The sequence below is a fragment of the Symphodus melops genome (genome assembly GCF_947650265.1).
Source record: "Symphodus melops genome assembly, chromosome: 8".
NCBI lineage: Eukaryota > Metazoa > Chordata > Actinopteri > Labriformes > Labridae > Symphodus > Symphodus melops.
Genome location: NC_136698.1, coordinates 6005644 through 6027148, shown reverse-complemented (window position 1 = coordinate 6027148; position 21505 = coordinate 6005644). Strand labels below are relative to the sequence as shown.

Here is a 21505-nt window from a genome sequence, read left to right as displayed (position 1 = left end):
ATAATGGGAGTGTAAGAAATGTTCTTAGATTTTTTTGTGAAATGTATCAGCTTCATGATATCCTTTATTTTATTTTTTGGTCCTTATTTGGAATAAATGTAATAAATCTTCTTGCATTGGTCTATGTCAAGGACAATTTGGCTTTAGGCGAATCCCCAACTTCTTTTTAGAAACGCCTGTGTGAATAATAGATGCATCACTGACATCAGAGGGTTGTGTGTTGGGGTGGATTTCCCTTTTACTCAGTCAGGGACCACAGCGGCAATAGCACAGCACCGCCAGCATTAGCAGCAGCAGCAGTAGCGTCGTATAGTGAAATGCTGTGCTGCTGAGAGAAGAGGAGGCGATAAACGGAAACAAGGAAAGAAAGAGAGCGAAGGGAAGAGGGGGAGAGAAAACGGAGAGACCACCCGGACGCCAGGATATTACTTTGTCGGCTACTGGGGGGAAAAAAACGAGGAGACGGGTCGTCCTCTCCTCTTCGGACATGTGGCGCGCGCGCTAGAAGCAGAAACAGCACCGGCGGCTGCGGAGGCTGTGGTGGTGGTTGGTGGTTACGCAGCGTAGCCTACTACGTCTTCTTCTTTTGTCTTTAATTTCGCTGTTTTGCGATTTTTATGTCCTTTCGGTTATGAGCTTGCTCGGGGCCTACAAGAAAAAGACCAGTTACGATGGCTATGAATCTTTGCAGCTGGTCGATAGCGGGGGAGAAAGCTTCAACATCGGCAGAGGGAGCAGCGGCAGCAGTGGCACACTCGCAGGCTCCATAGCGGCCACGCTTGGACCGAAGGCAGGCCCGCTGAGAGAGGAGGACTGCAGCACCATGGACAGCTCAGGTAAGAGTCCCTGTCTGCATGCTGACGTGGAGAGTGTGACTTTACGCAGTAATAACGTGGCCTACTGAAAACAAAGGATAACAACAGTGAAAGTAGATGATGCTATGAACCCCCTGGAATGCCCCATCAGGGTTCATAATGTCTTTTAGACCCCGCCTACATGTTTACATGGATTATGATCGATGGGTTTCTACTGTCACGAGATACATTGTCAAGTCTTTTACATTTAGAATAACAAGTTCATATACAGATATTTTAGCTCTGAAAAGTATCAAAAAGTAGTTGTAAACATTCATTTGGCACATTTTAAGTGTGTATATAATGCCAATGACAGGCAAACATTTAGAACATAGCCTAATGTACATTTAAGTGTCATAAATATAGCCTATTGAAATGTTTAAAAGTAATTATTTTGGATCAGCCTTGGATAAGTTATTGAATTAATCTTTCTGTTCTCACTGTCAAAATATATTTAAATATTAATTAGGAAATTATTTTAAAGAACAATTTTGATTGGCTGACTGTGTTGATATTAAAATACAGATGAATTCATGTCTTAATTTTGTGGCTGTACAGCTTTCTACAGGTCAATTTACTGAAGTATGGTTAAAGACAAAACTGTTTTTCAAATCTTTTGTATGAATTAACACAAAATGGCCAGTTTTTGTCATGACCTCAGTGGTTACAGTCGACTCGACTCGACAGGGTATGTCTTAATAGTTAATAGTGTAAGCTCTTTCTCCAGGTAGTATAAGTCAAGTATCAAAATGTCTATTTGACATACATTGTGAGGATAATATATTAAAGAATATGCATTTATATACACGTACATATTGTAAGTAATATATTGCAATATGTTTTGGAATGGTGAATAAATCATTTTTCTGTTTCAGACAGCAGAAGCCCAGAACTTTAGTCAAATGGCTGTAAATGATTGATTATAAAAACATACCTTGAGAAAAAAATGCTGCAGCCGCACACTATGATCCATCTGTTTACCATTTATCTGATGACATATCTCTAACATGCTCTGTTGAATTCAGTCATTAAGTCACTACTTTTGACACTTCATCCTCATTATGATTGCTTCTGTTCTCTCAACTGAGATTATTAACTCATAGTAGATAATGTTTCGACTGCAATAATTACTGAGGCAGAGCACAGTACTACTCCTCTAACTGTACAAACTCGAACTGCTATCTTAGTATTTATTTATTTGTCAGAGCAAACGCTTGGCCCATCCCACATGAGATCACAATGAGCAACATTTTTGAAATATCAAAAAAAATAAAAGTTTCATCAAGTACAACATGAACATCTGTTGAGTTACAAATAACATCTTTATATTTACAAGAGGAAGTATCCCCGTTTCTTACCAATCTAAGGGTCAAATTGAGATTATTAAAGGGCCAGATTAGACTAACAGATAGAATAGATGTGGTGTCGAGTGTGTCCTGTGTTCACCTCACTGCAGTGCTCAGTGAAGTCAGACCGCCTCTTGGGATGAACACTCATGTGAAACAAAAGATGAGGGAGGTGGGAGTGCGCTCAATGAGGAAAGGGGCTCGGGGGGAGGAAATGGAAGGGGTGGTGGGCTCCAGTGTCAGATGTCTGTCTATGTTCTGCCAGGCCTTTTTTTTTGGATGGTCTCTTTCATGTGTGTGTCGGTGTCTGTGTGTGTATGTGTGTGTGTGTGTGTGTGTGCCCGTCCCTGTCTGTGTCTGCCCCATTCACACAAAGCCTGATACTGTGGGTTAAAGGTTGGCACTCCAGAAGGAGGGAGACACATTCAAACAAACCATTGATCTCTCTCTCTCCAGCAAAGCCAAGAGCTCTCTTCTTCTGGTTGATGTCCCGCTCCCTCTTTTAGTGAACAGCTGGGCTTTGCTGCTGGATTACCTGCCTGTTTCTCAGCCTCCCTTGGTGTCTTTAATAGCAAGGTTTGTCACTGTAACTGGCTCTGCAGTCTGCACACTCCCACATCCATCTGGCCTCAGAAAAGGGAGGAAAACAAAACTAACAAGCCAACAGATTTACACAGATATGAAGAGATGAAGATAAGACGGAGAACCAAGGGAGCTTACTAACTGAGGAGCGAAGGTGTGATTCCTTCACGCAGCAGTAGATAACTCTGATTTAAAACAATATCATACTCATAAAATGAGATGATGCAACATGGAAAAACCACATAAACAGTGCTCTATAAAAAAGAGAGGCGAGTTATTCAGGAAGGTTCAAATCTTATGCTTCACTATATGACCACGTGTCTGCATATACAGTACTACAACAATAGAAATTAATTTATCACCTTATTAAAAGGTAGGACTAACGTGGCATGGAAAAGGTCCCAAACCTCTGGGTCAAGGCCCCCCTGCAGGACTTTTAACATGAATCTAAAGAGTCCTGAGGCGACAAATATGATAGAGTAGATGAACAAATATTCACATATATCTTTAATTATTTTTGTCCAAAATATGAATCTTTTCTTGTTTTGTTTTGGGGGGTTTTTTGTGAAATGCCACAACGTCTCCTCTTGCCAATCCCAATAAAATGAGCTGACAGACAACATTTGCAAATAGATAGACAGAAAGAAACTTGATTTGGTTGAAACCTCAAAAAGAAAATTGTAGTATGAAGTATGTCATTTCAAGCCTATGCAAATAGAAGTATGATATGCAAGATGTTTAAGGATGACTTACTCTCTTCTGTTGCTGCATATTGCTAAATTAACTATTTTTATTCTTTCAAGGCAACACACAAAACTGATTTTACTGTGAGTAGAGCAGGTTGTGTCACCTCTCAGTGGCCTAGTTTGTGTTTTTATAGTTAAGAATAAAGCCAGCCTGACTCTTAAGGTCGTGGATGTAGTTTGTTATGCAGACTCTGGGATGCTCTGTCTGCAGTTTCTCGGCACCTTGGCCGCCTTTAGGGGTTACGACTGTGACCATGAACGACAACATTGCTGGTTCAAGTCAGTCTGGCTGTGCTAACTGCATACCAATATCCATCTCTCTTGTTCCCAGTCCTGTCTGCTTGCTTCTATCAGTTTGTCAATATAAATTAAACAGTCCTGTCACATATAAAATCAACTCTTGGATGTGTTGGTTTTATATCAACATGGGTCTCAGGGGGCAGAGATTTACAGTTGCATTTATAATAATATGCACATGACGCAATGAAGCCACAGAGCGTCTCAGAAAGGCAAGCTGAGTATATGGTTAAATAAAGATCCAGCTTCCTACAATGGGCAAAGATATAAAGACATTATAGTCTTTACAGGGACCAGTCCGCACAGCAGTAGGTAGATTAAGTATAAGTAGTAATGGTTGCATGTACATTTTTTGTTGTTGTATGATATTTTGATGCTATTAAAAAGTCTCTGGGCATTTTGCTGCCATTCATTTGAAATATATTCCTCAAATTGACTTTACTCTACATCTACTACCAGCAGAAACAAGTAATAGATCACAATAGATAGCATACTGGTGACCATTATCTTGTAGTATTGGTTATTTTCACATTCAATCATCAGAGCATGGCGAGCTAGGTGACAGCCTTTATCTCCTTTGGCTTGAGGTGGCTCTGGTGTCCATATTGCATATAACAGCCTCCAATAGTTACACAAATGAATCAAGGGCTGCACAAAATGATCAAGTCTGTTTTACAGCTCAGCTTTGGACATGAATATAGCACAACCCAGAAGTCACATAAAGACAACTGGAAACATTTTGGTGGTTTAAGTAATCCTGCAGTTGAGCTTGATCATACGAGGTGCTAGGTGACAAGGTGACCTTGTCGTCAGTTAAATAAAAAAAACACATTTGTTTGCAGTCTCAGAAAAAAAAACTAGTGGCTTAAAAAAACCTCTGCAGTACTCAACAATCAGACATCTTCAGCTTTGTAAGCACAAGTCTCAAAGTACAAGATAGAGGATGAGTTTGGAGGGTAAATAACACCCTGAGAACTTTATTTGAACCCTTGTCTTTATGGAAACACATAAATAAACAAAGTTCCTTTAATCTCATAGTCCTTGGGGAAAGTTCTTGAAGTGCAAACCTGGTTTTCATTGAGAGCCCAATCCAGGCATGTAAGAATTTAGAATTGATTCAACTACTTAACTGTAATCTGGCTCATTCAGCTGTCATCTTCTTATAACGTGTCAAGCTTTAAGTCTGTTTGCGCCTGCGTGCCAGTTCAATACTCCTTTGCACTTCAGTAGATATTAATCGTACACTCATTGTCTCTTGAGGAGAATCTATATCATTTACCAGATGAGCATTTCACAGGTGAGAGTACACCGCAGACAAAAACAGGCCTTCAAGTGTGTCGAAGTATTGAGAGAAAGTTTTATGTTGTGTGTGTGCTTGTCAGGCCTTAGTGTTGTGTGTACACGTCCTTCTGTGATATCAAACGAGGCAGACTATTGAGGGAGAAAAGTTTGGAGCTGTAGGAGGAAGAAGACATATTCCAGTACCGAACTCATCCCTGTAGGAAAACGTAAAACTGTCTCTTCTTTCTTTTTCTCTCCCTCTCCTTTCTTTGTCTACCTGTTTTTCCTCCATCAATGCAGCTGTCCCTTTAAAGTTTCTACGTGATTGGCAGATCCAGGCTGAATTTATTTAGCGCTCCATTTTCAGGCAGAGCAAGATCCAGGTTTTCCTAATACTTGCTGTCACGCTCACCGGCTGGGAAATTTGCATAGTAAGATGGTTAAAAATAGAAGCAAAAAGTTGCTGGTGAAACAGCAGTTTGCACACTTCAGTATAGTCATGCTTAGCATGACAACATATACAATGAGTAGTTCAACATTTTGTGGAATGACCTTTGCTTCTTGCAGAGACTAAAGAGCTAAGATTGAAACCACTCCAATGAAGGTAAAAGTAGAGCTAGAAAAGCAGGTGAGAGGATTTTGTCGCTGTTGAACAGAGACATGATGTCTGTTTCGTCTTTAGTAAGCGAAGCTAGCAATCTGCTATGAGTCTGGAGCTCCACATTAGTGTAAAGACATGAGATTGATATTGACCTTTTAATCTAACCCTTAGGGAAAAAAACAAAGTGTAGAAGTGTTCCTTGAAATAAAGGTCAAATTGATTATATCATATAGTGATTATATTGCACTGAACCAGGATACAATCAAACAGTGAAATGATTCAGAAGTTTATTCACTCAGCAGTAGAGTTAAGAGAGACACCCAATGCTTCATTGACAGAGCAGATGAATAAAGGGTTTGGGTTAAATAAACACTTCTTTTCCACCAAGCGGTCTGGTCTGGTTCAGTACGCTTTGGTATGGTAAACCCTGATTTACACAGCCAACTGTGCCCTTACACGTCACTTTATCACAGCGGCGCGACGTGCTAAAGGCGTGCCAATAAATTCAACAAAGAAGAAGAACGTGACACAGTAAACAGAGGTCAATGATTCCTGAGAAGGTCTGCATCTCTGCGGTCGTGCATGGGACGGTGCTACACGCTGACAATAGTCACAACAACAAGAAAACAGCCTTCAAATTACTCTCTCCAAATCCCCGGGATATTTAAACATGGTGTGTTGTGTTCTTTTCATGTGTCTAACTCTAGCCTTCAGGGTCAGATTAGTATGCTTAGCACCCCAGCAGAAGGGTACCAAGAAATTAGGACGGTATGAATCAGTTATTTTGCTACCCATCCCAACTTTTGACAGTCTACGCCAATAAATGTGTACCTGACCAAACTGGAATGAACTGGATCGCTTGGTGGAAACGGGGATATACACAACTGATGCATTATATTTCAAGTATGTTTAAATCCATAGTGCAGAAGATAAGACTTGTGGAGATGATTTTGCATTGCGAAGTTGGTAACTCTAAAGTTGAATGTATCTCCTTAACTGTCAAAGACTACAAGACATTGCACAGCAGGCTATAGTCAGTTTTAGTCTTTTCTGCCAAGCTTAATTACTATCCAGTAATTCTATTCCTAGGATTAAAGTTAGCACCTTGTTAACCTGTTCATAATAACTTTGTTGAAAAAGATAAGGATTCTTTTTAAGAAAACTATTAGAGGTAATGTAAAAGATGATTTCTAAAGAAAAGGATGCCCTCCGTTTTGAAGAAAGGAGTTCAACAGGAGATCTCAGAGACAGCTGGGGGCCCTGAATCTGACCTCTGATCTCAAAGTAGCACACGTATAGCACCTTAAAGCTAGATATATAACAGGAAGAAAACTCAAAGAGAGAGCATAATGTTCTGTTGTGTAAAAGTCTACATACATGGAAGAGGCTTTACATGGAGTGATGAGTCCTGGCATGTGTTCTCTTAATCAAATACCTTTTGATTTATGTGATGTTAACAAGGTTGCAGTAACTAGGGAGCAGTTTTGAGGTATTTCATTAAACTTTTATTCGATGCCACCATTATTAAAATCCAATGACTGTGTGCCCATTAAATCCAAACACTTCTCTTCTCTGCCTTCGCTGGGCGAGTCTGATTACTGAATACTGAATTAGTTTTGTGAATTTCTGAGGATATGCTGTTTGAATTCAACAGGCATGAGATTTTTTGTTCATGAAAACCCTCTGTCAGGTCTGTGCTGTCAAAGAGTCTAAATATAGACACCAGTGAAGAATTGTCTCGAATAACTTCACAGGAAGAAGAAGAGAACCAGTTTGGAATAAAAGGAGGAATCAGAAGTAGACAAAGAGTGGTGTTTGTGATGGAGAAAAGGGGACAGAGAAACACTCTGTCAGTTTACTGTATATTATTAATCAGGAACATTTTTCTCACCCTGCAGATTCTCTCTAGAGAGACGTACTCAGACAATGTTGGTAAAGTCTTTGTTTGGTTGTGAAAGTCTGCTGGTAGAATCCACAAATGTTTTCTGAACTATGACAAAACTTGCAACATCAAAATGTTGTTCTACAGAGAGAAACATGTGACAGCTTTTCCTTCTGGAGATTGAAGTATTTCTGATTCGGATGCTTTGTGGACACTGAATTGTTTTGAATGCATATATGAATTTTCCTGAATTTCCCTCGGGATCAATAAAGTATCTATCTATCTATCTATCTATCTATGAAGAACAGCTTCTCTGGCTGTGGTCACAACGTTTCAATTGTATACAGCCAAAGTGTCTTGTAATGGTCAAACCATTCTTTGTTGGTGATGTATTTAGTGACATTAATGCCAAACAAATCTTCAGCTAAACACCAGTTAATGACATCATCTCATTATTATGGACCATTTATGACACTTGCATATAAGCAGGGTAAAGCAGGATGGCACACTATTTTCCAGTTCACCTCAACAGGTCAACTTTTTACAAACCTTAATCAAATGTATCGACAAGATTCTGCCCTCTTCTGGGTTTTAAGAACCTCCCTGTTTACATGGTGTTGCTAATTTCCTCCATTACTGACTGACAGCTTTATATAAGAGGTTTCTGACTCATAGCTTCTGTAGCGATGCTGTGAGATACGCTTCAGAGGTATTATAGTCAGCATGGGCTGATCACTACAACCTTTGATCACTGCACTGTAAAGGGGGAAAAAAATGTTAATTCCACAATATGTCCTATCAGTTTCATATTGAGTTATGAAACGCTGCAGATCTTTGATTTTATATATACACCATATTGAATGAAAGAAGGTAAACACAGGTACTGTTGGGGAGTGTAACAAAAGCTTTAGCTTTTCATGTTAAGGCAACACAAACACTACACTCCCCTTGTGTCAAATGCGCACAGACTGCAGACTTCTGAGTTGATTTTCTGTGGAAACAAAAAGCACAAACCCCAACTGTGTACGCCCAACTCAAAGCTTTGGAGTTATTCAAAGATTCAAAGAGTTAAAGAACTTTTTAATGAGTCCACTCCAGATGCTTACGGGGTTTGACTCGTTCTGACTCTATCATGCTGAAAAATCCCTGTTGACTGTGTTTTTCTTCTTCTGCAGTGTCTTAAATGTAAATTTCTCAGCGCTGCCGAGTTGCGTCTCGAGTGATATACTGTGGTTGCTGCGTGTGGATAGAGAAAGTGGAGAGGAAGAGAGAGCACGACTGTGGAGAAACATCCACAGTTAGGTCTGTCTGTGAGTCCACAGACACACGGCCAATAGTGCGTGCATGGCAGAACTCCACCAATACCCTTTAATCATTCCCATTCAAAAGAGAGCCATTACATTTTATAAACTCCTCCAATCCAGTGACCTCCACTCCTACCAGTACAAACCCCTCACTGCCATGAGTTGATCCCAGATTAGAGTCCCCTCTGCCCATATGCACAGGCAGAACTGGATACCCAGAGAGGCTAGGCTGTGTCCACCCTGCCATCACTAGGAGAGAGAGAGAGAGAGAGAGAGAGAGAGAGAGAGAGAGAGAGAGAAGAGAAAATCTCAGCAGAAGGTTGCTGACTCAGACGTGACACTTGAGTTCAATTCAACACTTGCTTTCTGTTTACAGTGTACGACACACACACACACACACACACACACACACACAGCAAAAACACAGCTCTAGTCGGTGTGTGTCTTGTCCCATGCGTACTTGTCCGTTAAGCCTTCACACCTACACACGTGTTTATTTTGTATGTTGTGCAGTGACTCATCTCTTCAACTCATAAGTGAAATCAAAAACTCTAAAGTTCAGTCAGGAATCAAATCTACTCAGTTCACGTAGTGTAAATAGTTCAACATGTCATCTGCATTGAAAACCATTTTTCATCCTTTGTCCAATAGAAACGTCGGATAGCATCTTTGCTTTTATGTGAAAACCCACTTCTCTGTTGTTTCCCTCTGGATACTGACTGTGTGAATGCCATCTGTCCCCAGATATGGATGCTAATTATGGAGGAGGACTGTTGGACATGGTGAAGGGAGGAGCAGGGAAGTTCTTCAGCAACTTCAAGGACAACTTGAAAGACACGCTGAAAGACACCTCCACAAAGGTCATGTCTCAGGTCTCCACGTAAGTTGCATCTCCCTCCTGTACAGTACACAGTCTGAAGTTCATAGCGTCTGCATTGCAGCCAAGCCGCAACCTCCGGTCTTGAAGAAAGAATCCAATGTGAAAGTGCAACAACCTGCAGTTTGTCGAGAGTCTGCTCAGCCTGTCGTCAGGTTGACTGAAAGTTAGGTTGAGACAGCATTTCCAGCATCATGGCGACAGCTGGCGATGAGCCTCCGGAGCCCCCCATAGTAACAGATGGCTGACGTTACTCAGGCTTCGCCCATTCATATTTACAGTCTGTGATTGCACCCAGTGAACTGCAGCTTTAGTATTGACTACTGTTACTGAAGTTATTGAATACTTTGCAGACTCAGAAATGTTACTTCTTCCAGTTTAAAGTACAGAGATTTAGAAACTTGTAGGGGGTAGTCACCCTAATCCCTAATGCAAACTGCTGCTGTGTAACATTGACTGAATGCTCTAAAAAGGGGAAACTGGAAGGTAAAGAAGCTCTCAGGAGAGATAGTCAACCTACATTGTAGCTGGTTTTATTTTCTCCTCTATTGGAATCTGCCTCCATATCCTATAATTACTTGATAATTACTAGAGGAATAAAATCTGGTCACAAGCTTCATCTTTCCTTCCTGTCCCTTTAAAATGAATCCAGACACTCTTAGGAGACAAAGGACAATAGTTAACACTCATTGACTGGTAGTGCTGCAAGAGGTAAATATCTCAGTTGGCAGCATTAAACTGTTGCTACCATCACCTACAGTCTGTTTGTATACAGTGTGCCATAGGATGGAGAGTGTAGGAGTGCAGATATGAATGAGTAAATATGCAGTTCAGGAGTTTTGAGGTTGACAAATGTGAGAGAAAGAAAGAGTTAAGCCCATTTCTGAAAGTGTCACAAAAACAGAAATCAATGTGTTGATATGTTGCCATTTTTTTCATCATCATACCATTTCAAATTCTGTCGTACTGATAGCTTTGCATGAATATTAAATCACAATTACGTGAAGGATTTAAAAAAAAAATCTAAATGCAGTATCAGAGAATTGGGAGCAGCAAGAACATAACGTACAACCGTTTTATTGGACCAAGCTCTGAGCTCCCAGTCGCTCCCCACAATTGATATTATGAAAGTCCCTGACAAGATCTTAATAAATTATCTTAATAAATAGAATTATTATAAGAACAGAAAATGAACACGTGTACTTGAAATAGTTGGCTCTTGCAAATGTGAATCTCATCAATATAATGTGATAATTACTTTGACTGACTGAATGTTGTTTCAGCTGCTGATCCGGTGTAAAGTGAGTCTCCATCAGCTTTTGAAGGGAAACAGAGCAGTAAAGATGGACGGAGGAGAGAGAGAGAGAGGGTAGCAGAGTCTAGCACGGCTCGCTCGTCCCAGTGTGTTTGTGCACAGGCATCTGCACGGGGCGGAACAAAGGGGCCTCTGTATTGTCAGACACACACACACACACACACACACACACACACACACACACACGCACACACATGCTCACTATTGACTCAGCAAGTTTGGTTCTGATTATTCCCCTCCTCTGCTGCTCACATCTCAGCAGACTCACACTGTTGTCCTGTTGTTCCCTTTTGTGTTTTCCTGCCTCTCATCTCCGCTCCACCTTCCCTCCTCTGCTCTCCTCTCATTGCCGTCTATTTCTCTTCTCCTGTCTGAATTATTCATAGTGGTTCATTGTGCCAAATGGCCAGTGCACTGCTGATACAGAAGGATCCATTTCATTAGGGCCCTGTTGTGTGTCGGTGTGTGTCGGTGTGTGTGTGTAGGCTGTAGATGTACCTGTAAGCAGGTGGTCAGGATAATCTGATGGTGGGAAGCAGGCTACCAACTGAAAGCCTTTAGAATGGAAGGCTAGATGTGCAGAGGTATAAAAACGTGCCACAGCTCAGTAAAGCACACTTTCAGACTGCTTGGACAGGTTTCTTTGGTGCGTGTCAATACTGACTATCCTGCTCTGATGTGGCACACTGAAGAGTTGTTATTGTGTCATACCAGTGTTACACACACATCAATACTGTGTGTGTAACATCTAATATTTATTTTAGAAATGAAGAAGCAGAAGCAAGGACTGTGACAAGACAAGTAGGGTAATTTAAAGGCTGAGGGCGGACTCTGTCTATTGCACTTATAAATAAATAACCATCTCATGAACCAAGCTTTATACCATTCGCTATCTAGTTTAATAGATCTAGAGTGCAGTCAAAGGCATAATGGTAGGGTTATATTGACAGTGTATCATGGTTTTCTCAGTCCCGCCCATCAACCTTTGGCTGTGTTGCTCTGTCAGAGTTTAACTTGGAAACGAATCAAACAATTGGCAAACAATAGTGAGATATTTGAGATAAACTGCAGGATGTAATGATATTTGTAAGAGGAAGGCAGCTCTCTCTCCCTCTGCAAACGATACGACAAGGAAGTCGTTACATTTTGTTTTTGGAAGATAACTCGTGTTTTTCAAACCATAGTTGTCAAAGAGATCACTAATGCTATTGAAACCACGAAGGCTTGGCCAATTCCCAAGTTCCCCCTCAGCTTTAAGGAGCTTTAAAAGTATATTTAAGGTCAATGGTTTGGTTTTAAAGCTTGCCACTTTAATGTTTGACTCACTCTCACAGCTCTCCCTGTTGGCAGAAATGTAGTTGCTTTTATACTGACTTTTATGCAGCTTGAACATTTTCTTGGTTAGCAACTTTTTGAGAAGGCCTCTGTGTGACTTATTCAACAGATAGTTTCAATTCAGTTTATTGGCTTCTGTAACACTTGAGAACAAATTCCCCTGAGTGGTTGGATATATAGCAAAAGCCATACTAACACTGTTATAGGCCCCTTATTCACCAAAAAAAAAGCACTTACTGGTTTATCTCTCTTCTTCTGTGTAATATATATTCAGAGTGAAAGGCTGTTGCTGCATTATTTAAAGCAGCCTGCTTGTTTGTTTACCTGGCTGTGGGGGGATTTTTGCAGTGAAACAAATCTGGCAACCTGGCTCAACTGCGTGTTTCTCTGTCTGTGAGAAACAGCACGTCTGTTTAGTCTGGATGACTGATCAGGATTTGTGAAGGGCACTGTTTCATTGCACCCAGTCTGCACCCCACCCAACAGACAAACATTCTGCTTATTCAGGCTCTTTCACATTTAGTTTTCGTCCTTCCTCTCTCACTTTTAACGTAACATCTGTCTTGTCCTCTTTAATTATTTCCTCTGTCTTCTTCAGTAGCTCACATACAAGTATGACAATTGTTATCAACATAATCTCTTATGACATAAGGATCATTTGGAAGCTTAAATTCTGTAAAAGAAAAAACATGTAAATGTACTGCTTGTCATAGTCATATGAAAATTAATGACAGCATTAGCCTTTTTTTAAAATAATCTATATTTGGCAAATATGTTTAACCTAGACATACATTCAACATTTCATAATAATTGTTTTCAGTGTCTAGTTCAGAGAAGCCCATACATGATAAAAAAAATACCAGATAAGCTAAACTTATTTACATGATGCTAACTTGATCAGGCCTCTGTGGCTCACAGTGTAAACAATATCTGGCCGTGCCTTTTTGTTTTATGACCCTTATATTAGGTGACTATTTCTTCTAAAATGCTGTTGAAAAAGTCAGTAAATGGAGAATTTAGTGGAGAAGCATGGGGGAGAGTGTAGAAAGCCAAATTTAATATCCATTTGGGATCTAAGCCACTTATGATTTGTTTGTTTGTGTGTGTGTGTGACTTGGCTACTGGAGACTTAGTTAGAGCACCTCTCTCCTCTGATAATGTGGCCTAAAGTGGCTTTCAGGCACCTAGTGTGAATTTCAAGTAGGAAACAACAACAGGCGGTGTGGTGCATGTGGGTAGCTGCGTGTGTGTGTTTCTTGTCATCCTTTTGCACCCACCATCCAGCTAGCTAAACATTCTTCAAATGCTGGAACTGGATGTTATACAACAAGCAGCTGTAAAAATGTGACACAAGAAAGAGAAGCAGTTTGCTCACTATCAAACTAATTACAAAGTACAGTACAAGTACGAGCATCGATATGTTTAGGGTGACCATTCGTCCTATTCTGCATTATTTAACGGCTAGCCAAACATAGTTCAAACTCGTATTAGCCACATATTAGCCATAGAAAGTTAGTGAGCTTGTTTAGCTGGTAGTAAAAATGTGGCTTTGATCAAAATAGTACTGACACTGCTCCAACAAGGGAATTCATAGAAGTGGTTATGATGCATACCATGTAACACATGCTTTTATTTATTGCCTTGATTAAAACATTAAACTGCTCTGGACTTATTAGCGATACATTAGCTTCAAACAATTAAAATAGAGGTGAGTAGTTTGTCTATTTAAAGTGATCAATCATGGGCATTTTGGGACTTAATTAAAGATGAATAAAATTAGGTAGGTAGGCCTACTCTTAAATACATGCTTCAATGCACATTTTAGTTTTAGCTTCATGTCCCTTTCCCTCATTTTATTCTCCGCACATCTTGCCCAATAGTAATTGGCTGCAGTTTTAACCTCAAGAGGTCTGAGATACAGCTCATTTGTAAACTCCATGGCTTTAAGCCATGACCATTTAAACCTGTCACCTGACCTGCTTCTCTCCTCTTATAGCCAGGTAGCTATTTCAGGAGAGAAGAAGATAAACCACAGATTTACTCACCACACTCATCGTGTCACTCCAGTTTACGACATGTATAATTAAAGGCAGATGTTCAGTTTCTCGTAAATATTTAAATTAAAAAATTAAAAAAACTCAGCTCATACCAAACATATGTTCTCATGCAGATTTACATTAAGGTCAGGAAATTCACTCTGAGGTAAACACACACACAAAATAGAAACATGCACTGTGGCCCAATTACTTAATTATGGAGGGCTTACTGTAGAGACACACTCCAACCTTCTGATGGTTTGTTGGTCTGTTAAAATGGACTGAGCTGCTATTTCAGTACGACTGTATGATGCCGAAAAATTATGAGTTGCCACCAATGCACCATATCAAACATGCATTCAAGTGAAAGACTATAGGAAATCCCAAGACACATTTAGGTCTTTCTGTAGTTCCAAAGCGGACTAGTTGAGACTACATTATATAACCTGGTCTGGGATTGCATCAGGGCCATATGGCACTCCTCCATGACCACACAGAGATGACTGGCCCAGATCAGCCCTGCTTGAGGGATTTTCACAGTAGGAAACAACTCAACTCAATCTGATGCACATTAGCCTACTAATGTGTTTTGTTTGATAATCCCAGGGCAGAATGTGGTCATGCGGTCTGATGTCAAAAAAAAAAAAAAGTATTATGTATTTAACTGTGAAAACAAACGTACTTATTTTAAGACTTTAAATGTTATATTTTAAATTCAGGAACTCATTTTGCTAGCTTGTTCTATATGTTTTAAGGTAACTCTTGATTTTTCTTTAACATAGTTTGGTCTTGGATATTTCTGTAATTGTGACATTATATTATGTATTTCAAGAAACTTTTATTTATTTTTGTATTGATGAAAGAAAAATTATACCAAAAAAAAAGACAACCTAACATCTGTTCTGTTTCATAGGGTTTAATAAGCACTGTTTTCGATCACTTCTCTGGTGCTACAGTGGTAAAGTCCTCGTATGAGTCTGCACTGCAGCTGCTTTCAGACTTTTAAAAGAAGCTCCATGTGGAATTGCTAAATTCAGCAATGAAGGCAGTGATGCTCAATTGCAGAATTCACATATGGTGCTCCTTTGATCTCGAGCAGTTCAGCCTAGTGTGGTGAGCCTGAAAAAGACACAGTCAGGCACATGGAAGCTTCTGCTCTGAAGCCTGTTGAGTCTAATTACTTGTATATGCATGACATGCAGCCTGCTGCACTGAGCGCCGGCGGCAGAGAGCACAATCAACATTTTGGATGTTGGGTTGGCACGCATTGATCTCCTCTGTTTAATGATATTTTTCAAGCACAGGACGATCAATTAACAATCGACCGGTGCACAGGGAGCCTAGTGGTTAATTTGTCTACAGAGGCTGGGCTGCATCCTCCAAGCAGGCGGCCTGGATTTGATTCCAACCTGTGGTTTCTTTCCCCACTCTCTCTCTCCCCGTTTTCTGACTCTATCCACTGTTCTATCTGCTCATCCCCAAAACCTTGAGCTTTTTATAGTACACTTAATATCCATCTTGTACTTTTAAGCAACCAAAAACATCATCTAGGTCTTGATCTGCCATCACACCGCACATGATATTCAGTTTTAAGACTTTCAGAGGAAAGTTTTGTACATCAAACCTCTCTGTTCCCCTCTGGTCTTCTGATGATGTTTAGTGTCTAACTAGTACTTTTGATTTTTCTTTTGATGTTGCATACTTATTCTTAAGGTGTTGTTGCATCAGTGAGCAGGGTCTTAGCATGTCAGACAAGACAAGCGTTTCACATGTGTTAATAAACCTGTTACAGAAATCTGGGGACTGTGTATATTTCATTAATGCTGTGCAAATGTGAACAATTTGTAGTATTGTCAGAAAAAGCCAACAGTCATGTCTGTTTAGTTCAATTGCTGCACCAACCAAACTGTGTTTAAAACATTTGAAATAGTCTTCATTTGTTCTTGTCTTTGTAACAGGTACACTAAAGGGGAGCTGGACATCGCCTACATCACGTCACGGATCATAGGTAATCACATCTGGTTGTAGCTGAAGGCTATGTTCACTTGTGCAGGCAAACATTTTCTTTTTTGAGAGATCAGTGATGATTGAACATCAACAAAAAATCCCCATGACTACCTTAACATTACAAGTAATAATAAATGCTGAGGTCATCATTCACAATAATTTGATCAGGTTCTCTAAAACGTTTTGTGCTTTTTGGTCTTAAAATAATCAACAAATCTAACACTCCATTTAAATTTTTATATTCATATAATAAGCATCTATTATCACAATGTTCTGATAATAAAGCCTAGTCCACATGTAGTTCTATATTGTTTTGAAACAGAGATTTACCTCCTCCGTTTGAAACGATAATCCCGTCCACAAACGCAGAACTGCTCACACTGTGACATGTCTAAAACTCAGTTTTCCCATCAACACATAAACACTTTAAACAGAGTTTCTGAAAGTGTTCACCCTGGGTGAGGTTTTCCAAAAGGTGCACTTTCAGGGACCTAAACGCCGCTTGTGTACTAAAGGCCAAAACTGCACAGAAATGAAGAAGCGACACAATGCAGAAAACTCAAAAGTACCAATAAGAAGGTTGAAGTTTGTTACACCTTCCTTATCAGAGAACTTGGGTCTCTTAAATCTTGTATGATTGTACAAGCATTTCAAAAACGTGCAGAGACACGTGTACAGTGAGCTTTCCCTTTGTCCTCTCTCTTATTTATTCATGCTCATCAGAGTGGAGCAGCAGTTTGACCTTTAGCGAACACAGTGAAATGGTCATCTGTCTCCAGAGGGCATCTATCCCACAATGCTTTGTGTGCAACACGCTGTTAGCTATGCTTTGGTCCATATTTCAAGTTTGGATCCATTTATAGCAAAACAATAACAGATCATAAAAGCTGCTGAATAATATATTTTTCTCTCAGTGATGACCTACCCAGCCGAGTCCGTTCAGATCGGATACCAGAACCACGTGGAGGACATCCGCTCCTTCCTTGACAGTCGCCATGCCGACCACTACACTGTCTTCAATCTTTCACAGCGAAACTACCGCGGCGCCAAATTCTCCAACAGGGTGAGTGTGACAGTTTGGACCTAGCTGTTAGTGGTCAAAGAACCTTTTTTTTTTTTTTTTTTTTTTATGACAGAGAAGCAAGATATGAGCTTATTTTGGTCCACATATAGAGTGAAGCCTCTTATTGGATATTCTGAGCACTATCATTTCTTGCCATTTCTCCATTATTATATCACACTATGTAATTTCTTTTCTCTGAGGAGCAAATTATAGGGTAAGCTTTGAGTGACAAACACACTGTGTATTATCATTTGAGCCCATAGCTCGACAGATTTCAGCATCCTTCTTATTATTTTGGTTTTAACAATGGTTTAAACTTTGGCTTTTAGTTGCTTTCAACTCTCCGTTTAGCGTCAGTTCAAGTATCAACAAGTTGCTGTTTTTTTAACTCCTTTGATAAAGCTGCAGGCTAAACACAACAAACAGCGTTATAGCAACTAGCGAGGCTGCATAATAGAGTACTTGACAGCTTTATACGAAACTGTTTTCCTCTGGTGATGAATAACAAAGCACAAAAGGAAAATTATAATCATGTTTGTGTTCATCACGTTTCCAGAAACACAACTCCTATTGAATGGAGGCTTTAGTATTTGTCTGCTGAATCTGTAATTATCCAACTGTTTCAGCAAAAACAGCATTATCTTTAGAAAATGTAAGGATCTGTGGAGGCCGTTATAAAGCAACACCAGAGTGTGTATTTCACATAATATTTGATCTATCTATCTATCTATCTATCTATCTATCTATCTATCTATCTATCTATCTATCTATCTATCTATCTATCTATCTATCTATCTGTCTGTCTGTCTGTCTATCTATCTATCTATCTATCTATCTATCTATCTATCTATCTATCTATCTATCTATCTATCTGTCTATCTATCTATCTATCTATCTATCTCCACGGCTACAGCAGTAACCTCCTGCTAACCCATAGGGCATTTGGATGTAAGAGAATGAAGATTTGGGATCTGTTCAGATTAAAGTCTGCCCCCTCTCTGGCAGTAACATTCATGAAATGTGAGGATTTAAGCTGAGGAGTGAACACAGCCAAGATGGCCCCCGTGTCTGCGTGTGGAAGTTGCTGTATCTCAGCTGCAGATGACTCATGATGGTATCTGATGTGTTTTCTAGCTCTGCTGGTGCAACACTGTTGCTAACCCCCACCTCGCCTTTCTCCTTCCCCTCTAATTTTGTCTCTCTTTTCTCTCTGACTTTCTTTTCCTTCTGTTTTGCCTCTGATACTTTCTATGTCCTGGCGCCTTCTTTCTGTGTCTCCCTGTTTTCCCTCACTCTTCCTCCTTCTCTTATTTCTTGTGCCAACTCTTTTCCAGGTGTCAGAGTGTAATTGGCCATCTCGCCAGGCTCCCAGCCTTCACAACTTGTTCGCTGTGTGTAAGAACATGCACAACTGGCTGAAACAGAATCCAAAGAATGTGTGTGTCATCACCTGCTCGGTAAGAAGATGCTCACATGTAACGCCAGCACACTATCAGTCCGAGCGCTATCAGTCCCCCCCCACCAGACATCCGTAACATCGACTCTCTCTATCATTAAAACACATCTTTTTAAACTGACATGTTTAGTCTGATCCTCATCCATCCTGTCTCACAGGTCCACTTCACAACAGCTTTAAAAACTGTAAATGTGCCTTTTAAATGCTAATTGTATTGATTTATTTTTGTTCATTTTTATCTCTGTTTTGTGCGGTGACCTTCAGTGTTTTGAAAGGTCCCATTCTTATTTCCATTGTAAGGTCAGATTGCTTTCACAAAGCAGGACAAGCCTAAAGGTGCATACACATTCATGGTTTCTACCATCGACTCTATGTGGGCCAATCAAAGTCAAGCTTGGTAAACCACTCTGATGTCCCAAAATACAGCACATGTTTTGGAGTAAGGTTTTTCAATTATCACATGACCCAGCTTATACTCCATGCAAAACATCTGAATATACTGCCAGAAAAAAAAGAACTCATACTCCAAGTCCCCCGATGTTCCCCAGCTCACTGCTCTCTCTTTGTATGTTCAATGAATGCCCAAGTCTGAGATTTGCTATCTTGGCTGTTGCATTACAAAGAGCTTTGGAGAAAGTTTGAGAAAGGGATAATCTTCTGTTGGCTTTGAGGTTTAAATTCAGTTTAAGTGTGGATGCGAGCCAAGTTTTATTTGGTTGGTCATATCAATAAAAAACGTGTGTTTGCTAAAGGCGATATTGCAGTTAAGGAGGTGAAAGATAAAACTCCTCTCATTCAGATGTACACACTCTGCTTTGGGGAGATCAGACAGGAAAATGTCATCCAACGTTTCCTCAGCAACCAGTTACACTTTTAGTACACCACATATGTTTGAAATACACACAGCTGAAGTATTCAGTGAAACCGACCGTTCTGTCTGCTCTAATTCAGTAACAGCAACACTGTACACTGGCATGTGGAGGAGCATGTTATTGCCAAGTCTCTGTGGTTAGCCTGTGGCGTGGCAAATGGCTCCATCTTGCATAACTTCGACCAAACTGCTCCTTTTTAAACACTGCTTTCACTGCTTCAGAACACAATACTGTGTTTGTGCCCCTCTGGCCTAGAATGAACTCAGACCCAAATTATAACTGGAAATCCATGAAAATGTCACTTCGTTTGGTGTTGGCCTATTTGGACACATGACTTCAAAGTAAGATATACAGGAGGTTTAAACATATGTATCACTGACTTCTTTAAGCTTTTGACAACACTAGTGCAGATCTACTGTAAGCATTCATGAGTCTGAGTCAGTGAATTCAGTGGCTGTATTGATACATGTTCACTTTCACATTCATGGCTGCATTAAGATATTAACAGAAGCAGTTGAGTGGTTAATATTTACAGAAGATTGGAGCAACAATGCGTCCTGTGTTTTGTGTTGAAGGATGGTCGTGCCCCCTCAGGCGTTTTGGTCTGTGCCATGTTCTGCTTCTGCCACCTCTTTAACAACCCGGTTCCTGCCATGCAGCTGCTCAGCGCCAAGAGACCTGGGTCTGGACTGTGGCCCTCACACCGCAGGTTTGCATCCCTAAAAATGTGTGTGTGTGTGTGTGTGTGTTTGGTTTAGAGAGAAAAGAAAAAGTGGAACACGGCATCTGCTGTAATCTGAGCTAAAAGACAAGACTACAGATTGGCTTGAGACTTGTTGGTGACTTCTTTTACAAATCTCCCTTGTGTTCCGTCTCCCATTGAATCCCGTTGTTTGTGGTCTTGTAAGAACGAAAATTAACGTCAGACAGAAATTGAGAAGAAAGAAGTTTGATGGTCATTAAAATCATGGAAGCATCTTATCGTATGGAGACAATAAATAACCAATAAACTGATCATCATAGCACCCTGTGTTTAACTCTTCCAAACATCAGTTTGTGTACATGCATGCAAAGATTACTTTTCACTGAGACTGAGTGGATAGTTTTTAGAAAAAGAAACACATATACAGTAGGAGACAAATAGTGCAGTAAACATTCTGCTGTTTCCTCAGCTTGAGCATTAATGTTTGGCTGCAGGGCTGGCATGCCTTCAAGGATGGACCTTTTATTGCCCTTCCAGACAGCAGCTGGAGCTGTGGTACTTATAAGTCCATGCTGGAGAGAGAGCTCTGTCATGAGTCAGAGTTTTAGTGCAAGCTGGCGGAGAGTTTTAAAGGAGTGAAAGCAATAACAACTTTCCATTCAAAGCCATTAAATTCTTCTCCTGCACTTACCTGTGTGTTTCAACTTCCTCTTGTTTTAGCTACTGTGTGTCATAACAATCGGATGACACTAAAAACCAACCAGAACTGCACCAGGGAATTGTTTTAGGCCTGATTTAATCTTTTGGGTTGCATCTACATTGTAGCCATGCAGTCGTAGCCTACACTGTCCAGCACTACATACTTGTGCCTGACAAATACTGCTTGGCCCATAGTTACTGAAACTAAGCCTATTATGTTTTAGTTGATAATGATAAATAATGAGCAAC

General features: G+C 40.2%; 1 protein-coding gene across 3 annotated transcripts in view; it reads left to right on the top strand.

The window, feature by feature from the left end:
- dnajc6 (DnaJ (Hsp40) homolog, subfamily C, member 6) overlaps window positions 1–21505 on the top strand; it is a 38914-nt gene that overhangs the window by 4868 nt on the left and 12541 nt on the right. For 2 of the 3 annotated variants that reach the window (XM_079350663.1, XM_079350662.1), the window contains exons 1-6: window positions 180–836; window positions 9638–9773; window positions 16415–16464; window positions 17378–17526; window positions 18861–18983; window positions 20430–20563. In XM_079350663.1, coding sequence (XP_079206789.1) covers window positions 632–836; window positions 9638–9773; window positions 16415–16464; window positions 17378–17526; window positions 18861–18983; window positions 20430–20563 — 797 coding nt within the window. In that variant the 5' untranslated portion in view covers window positions 180–631. Of the gene's footprint in view, window positions 1–179; window positions 837–9637; window positions 9774–16414; window positions 16465–17377; window positions 17527–18860; window positions 18984–20429; window positions 20564–21505 lie in introns of those variants that run through there. The other variant, XM_079350664.1, reaches the window with a different exon arrangement.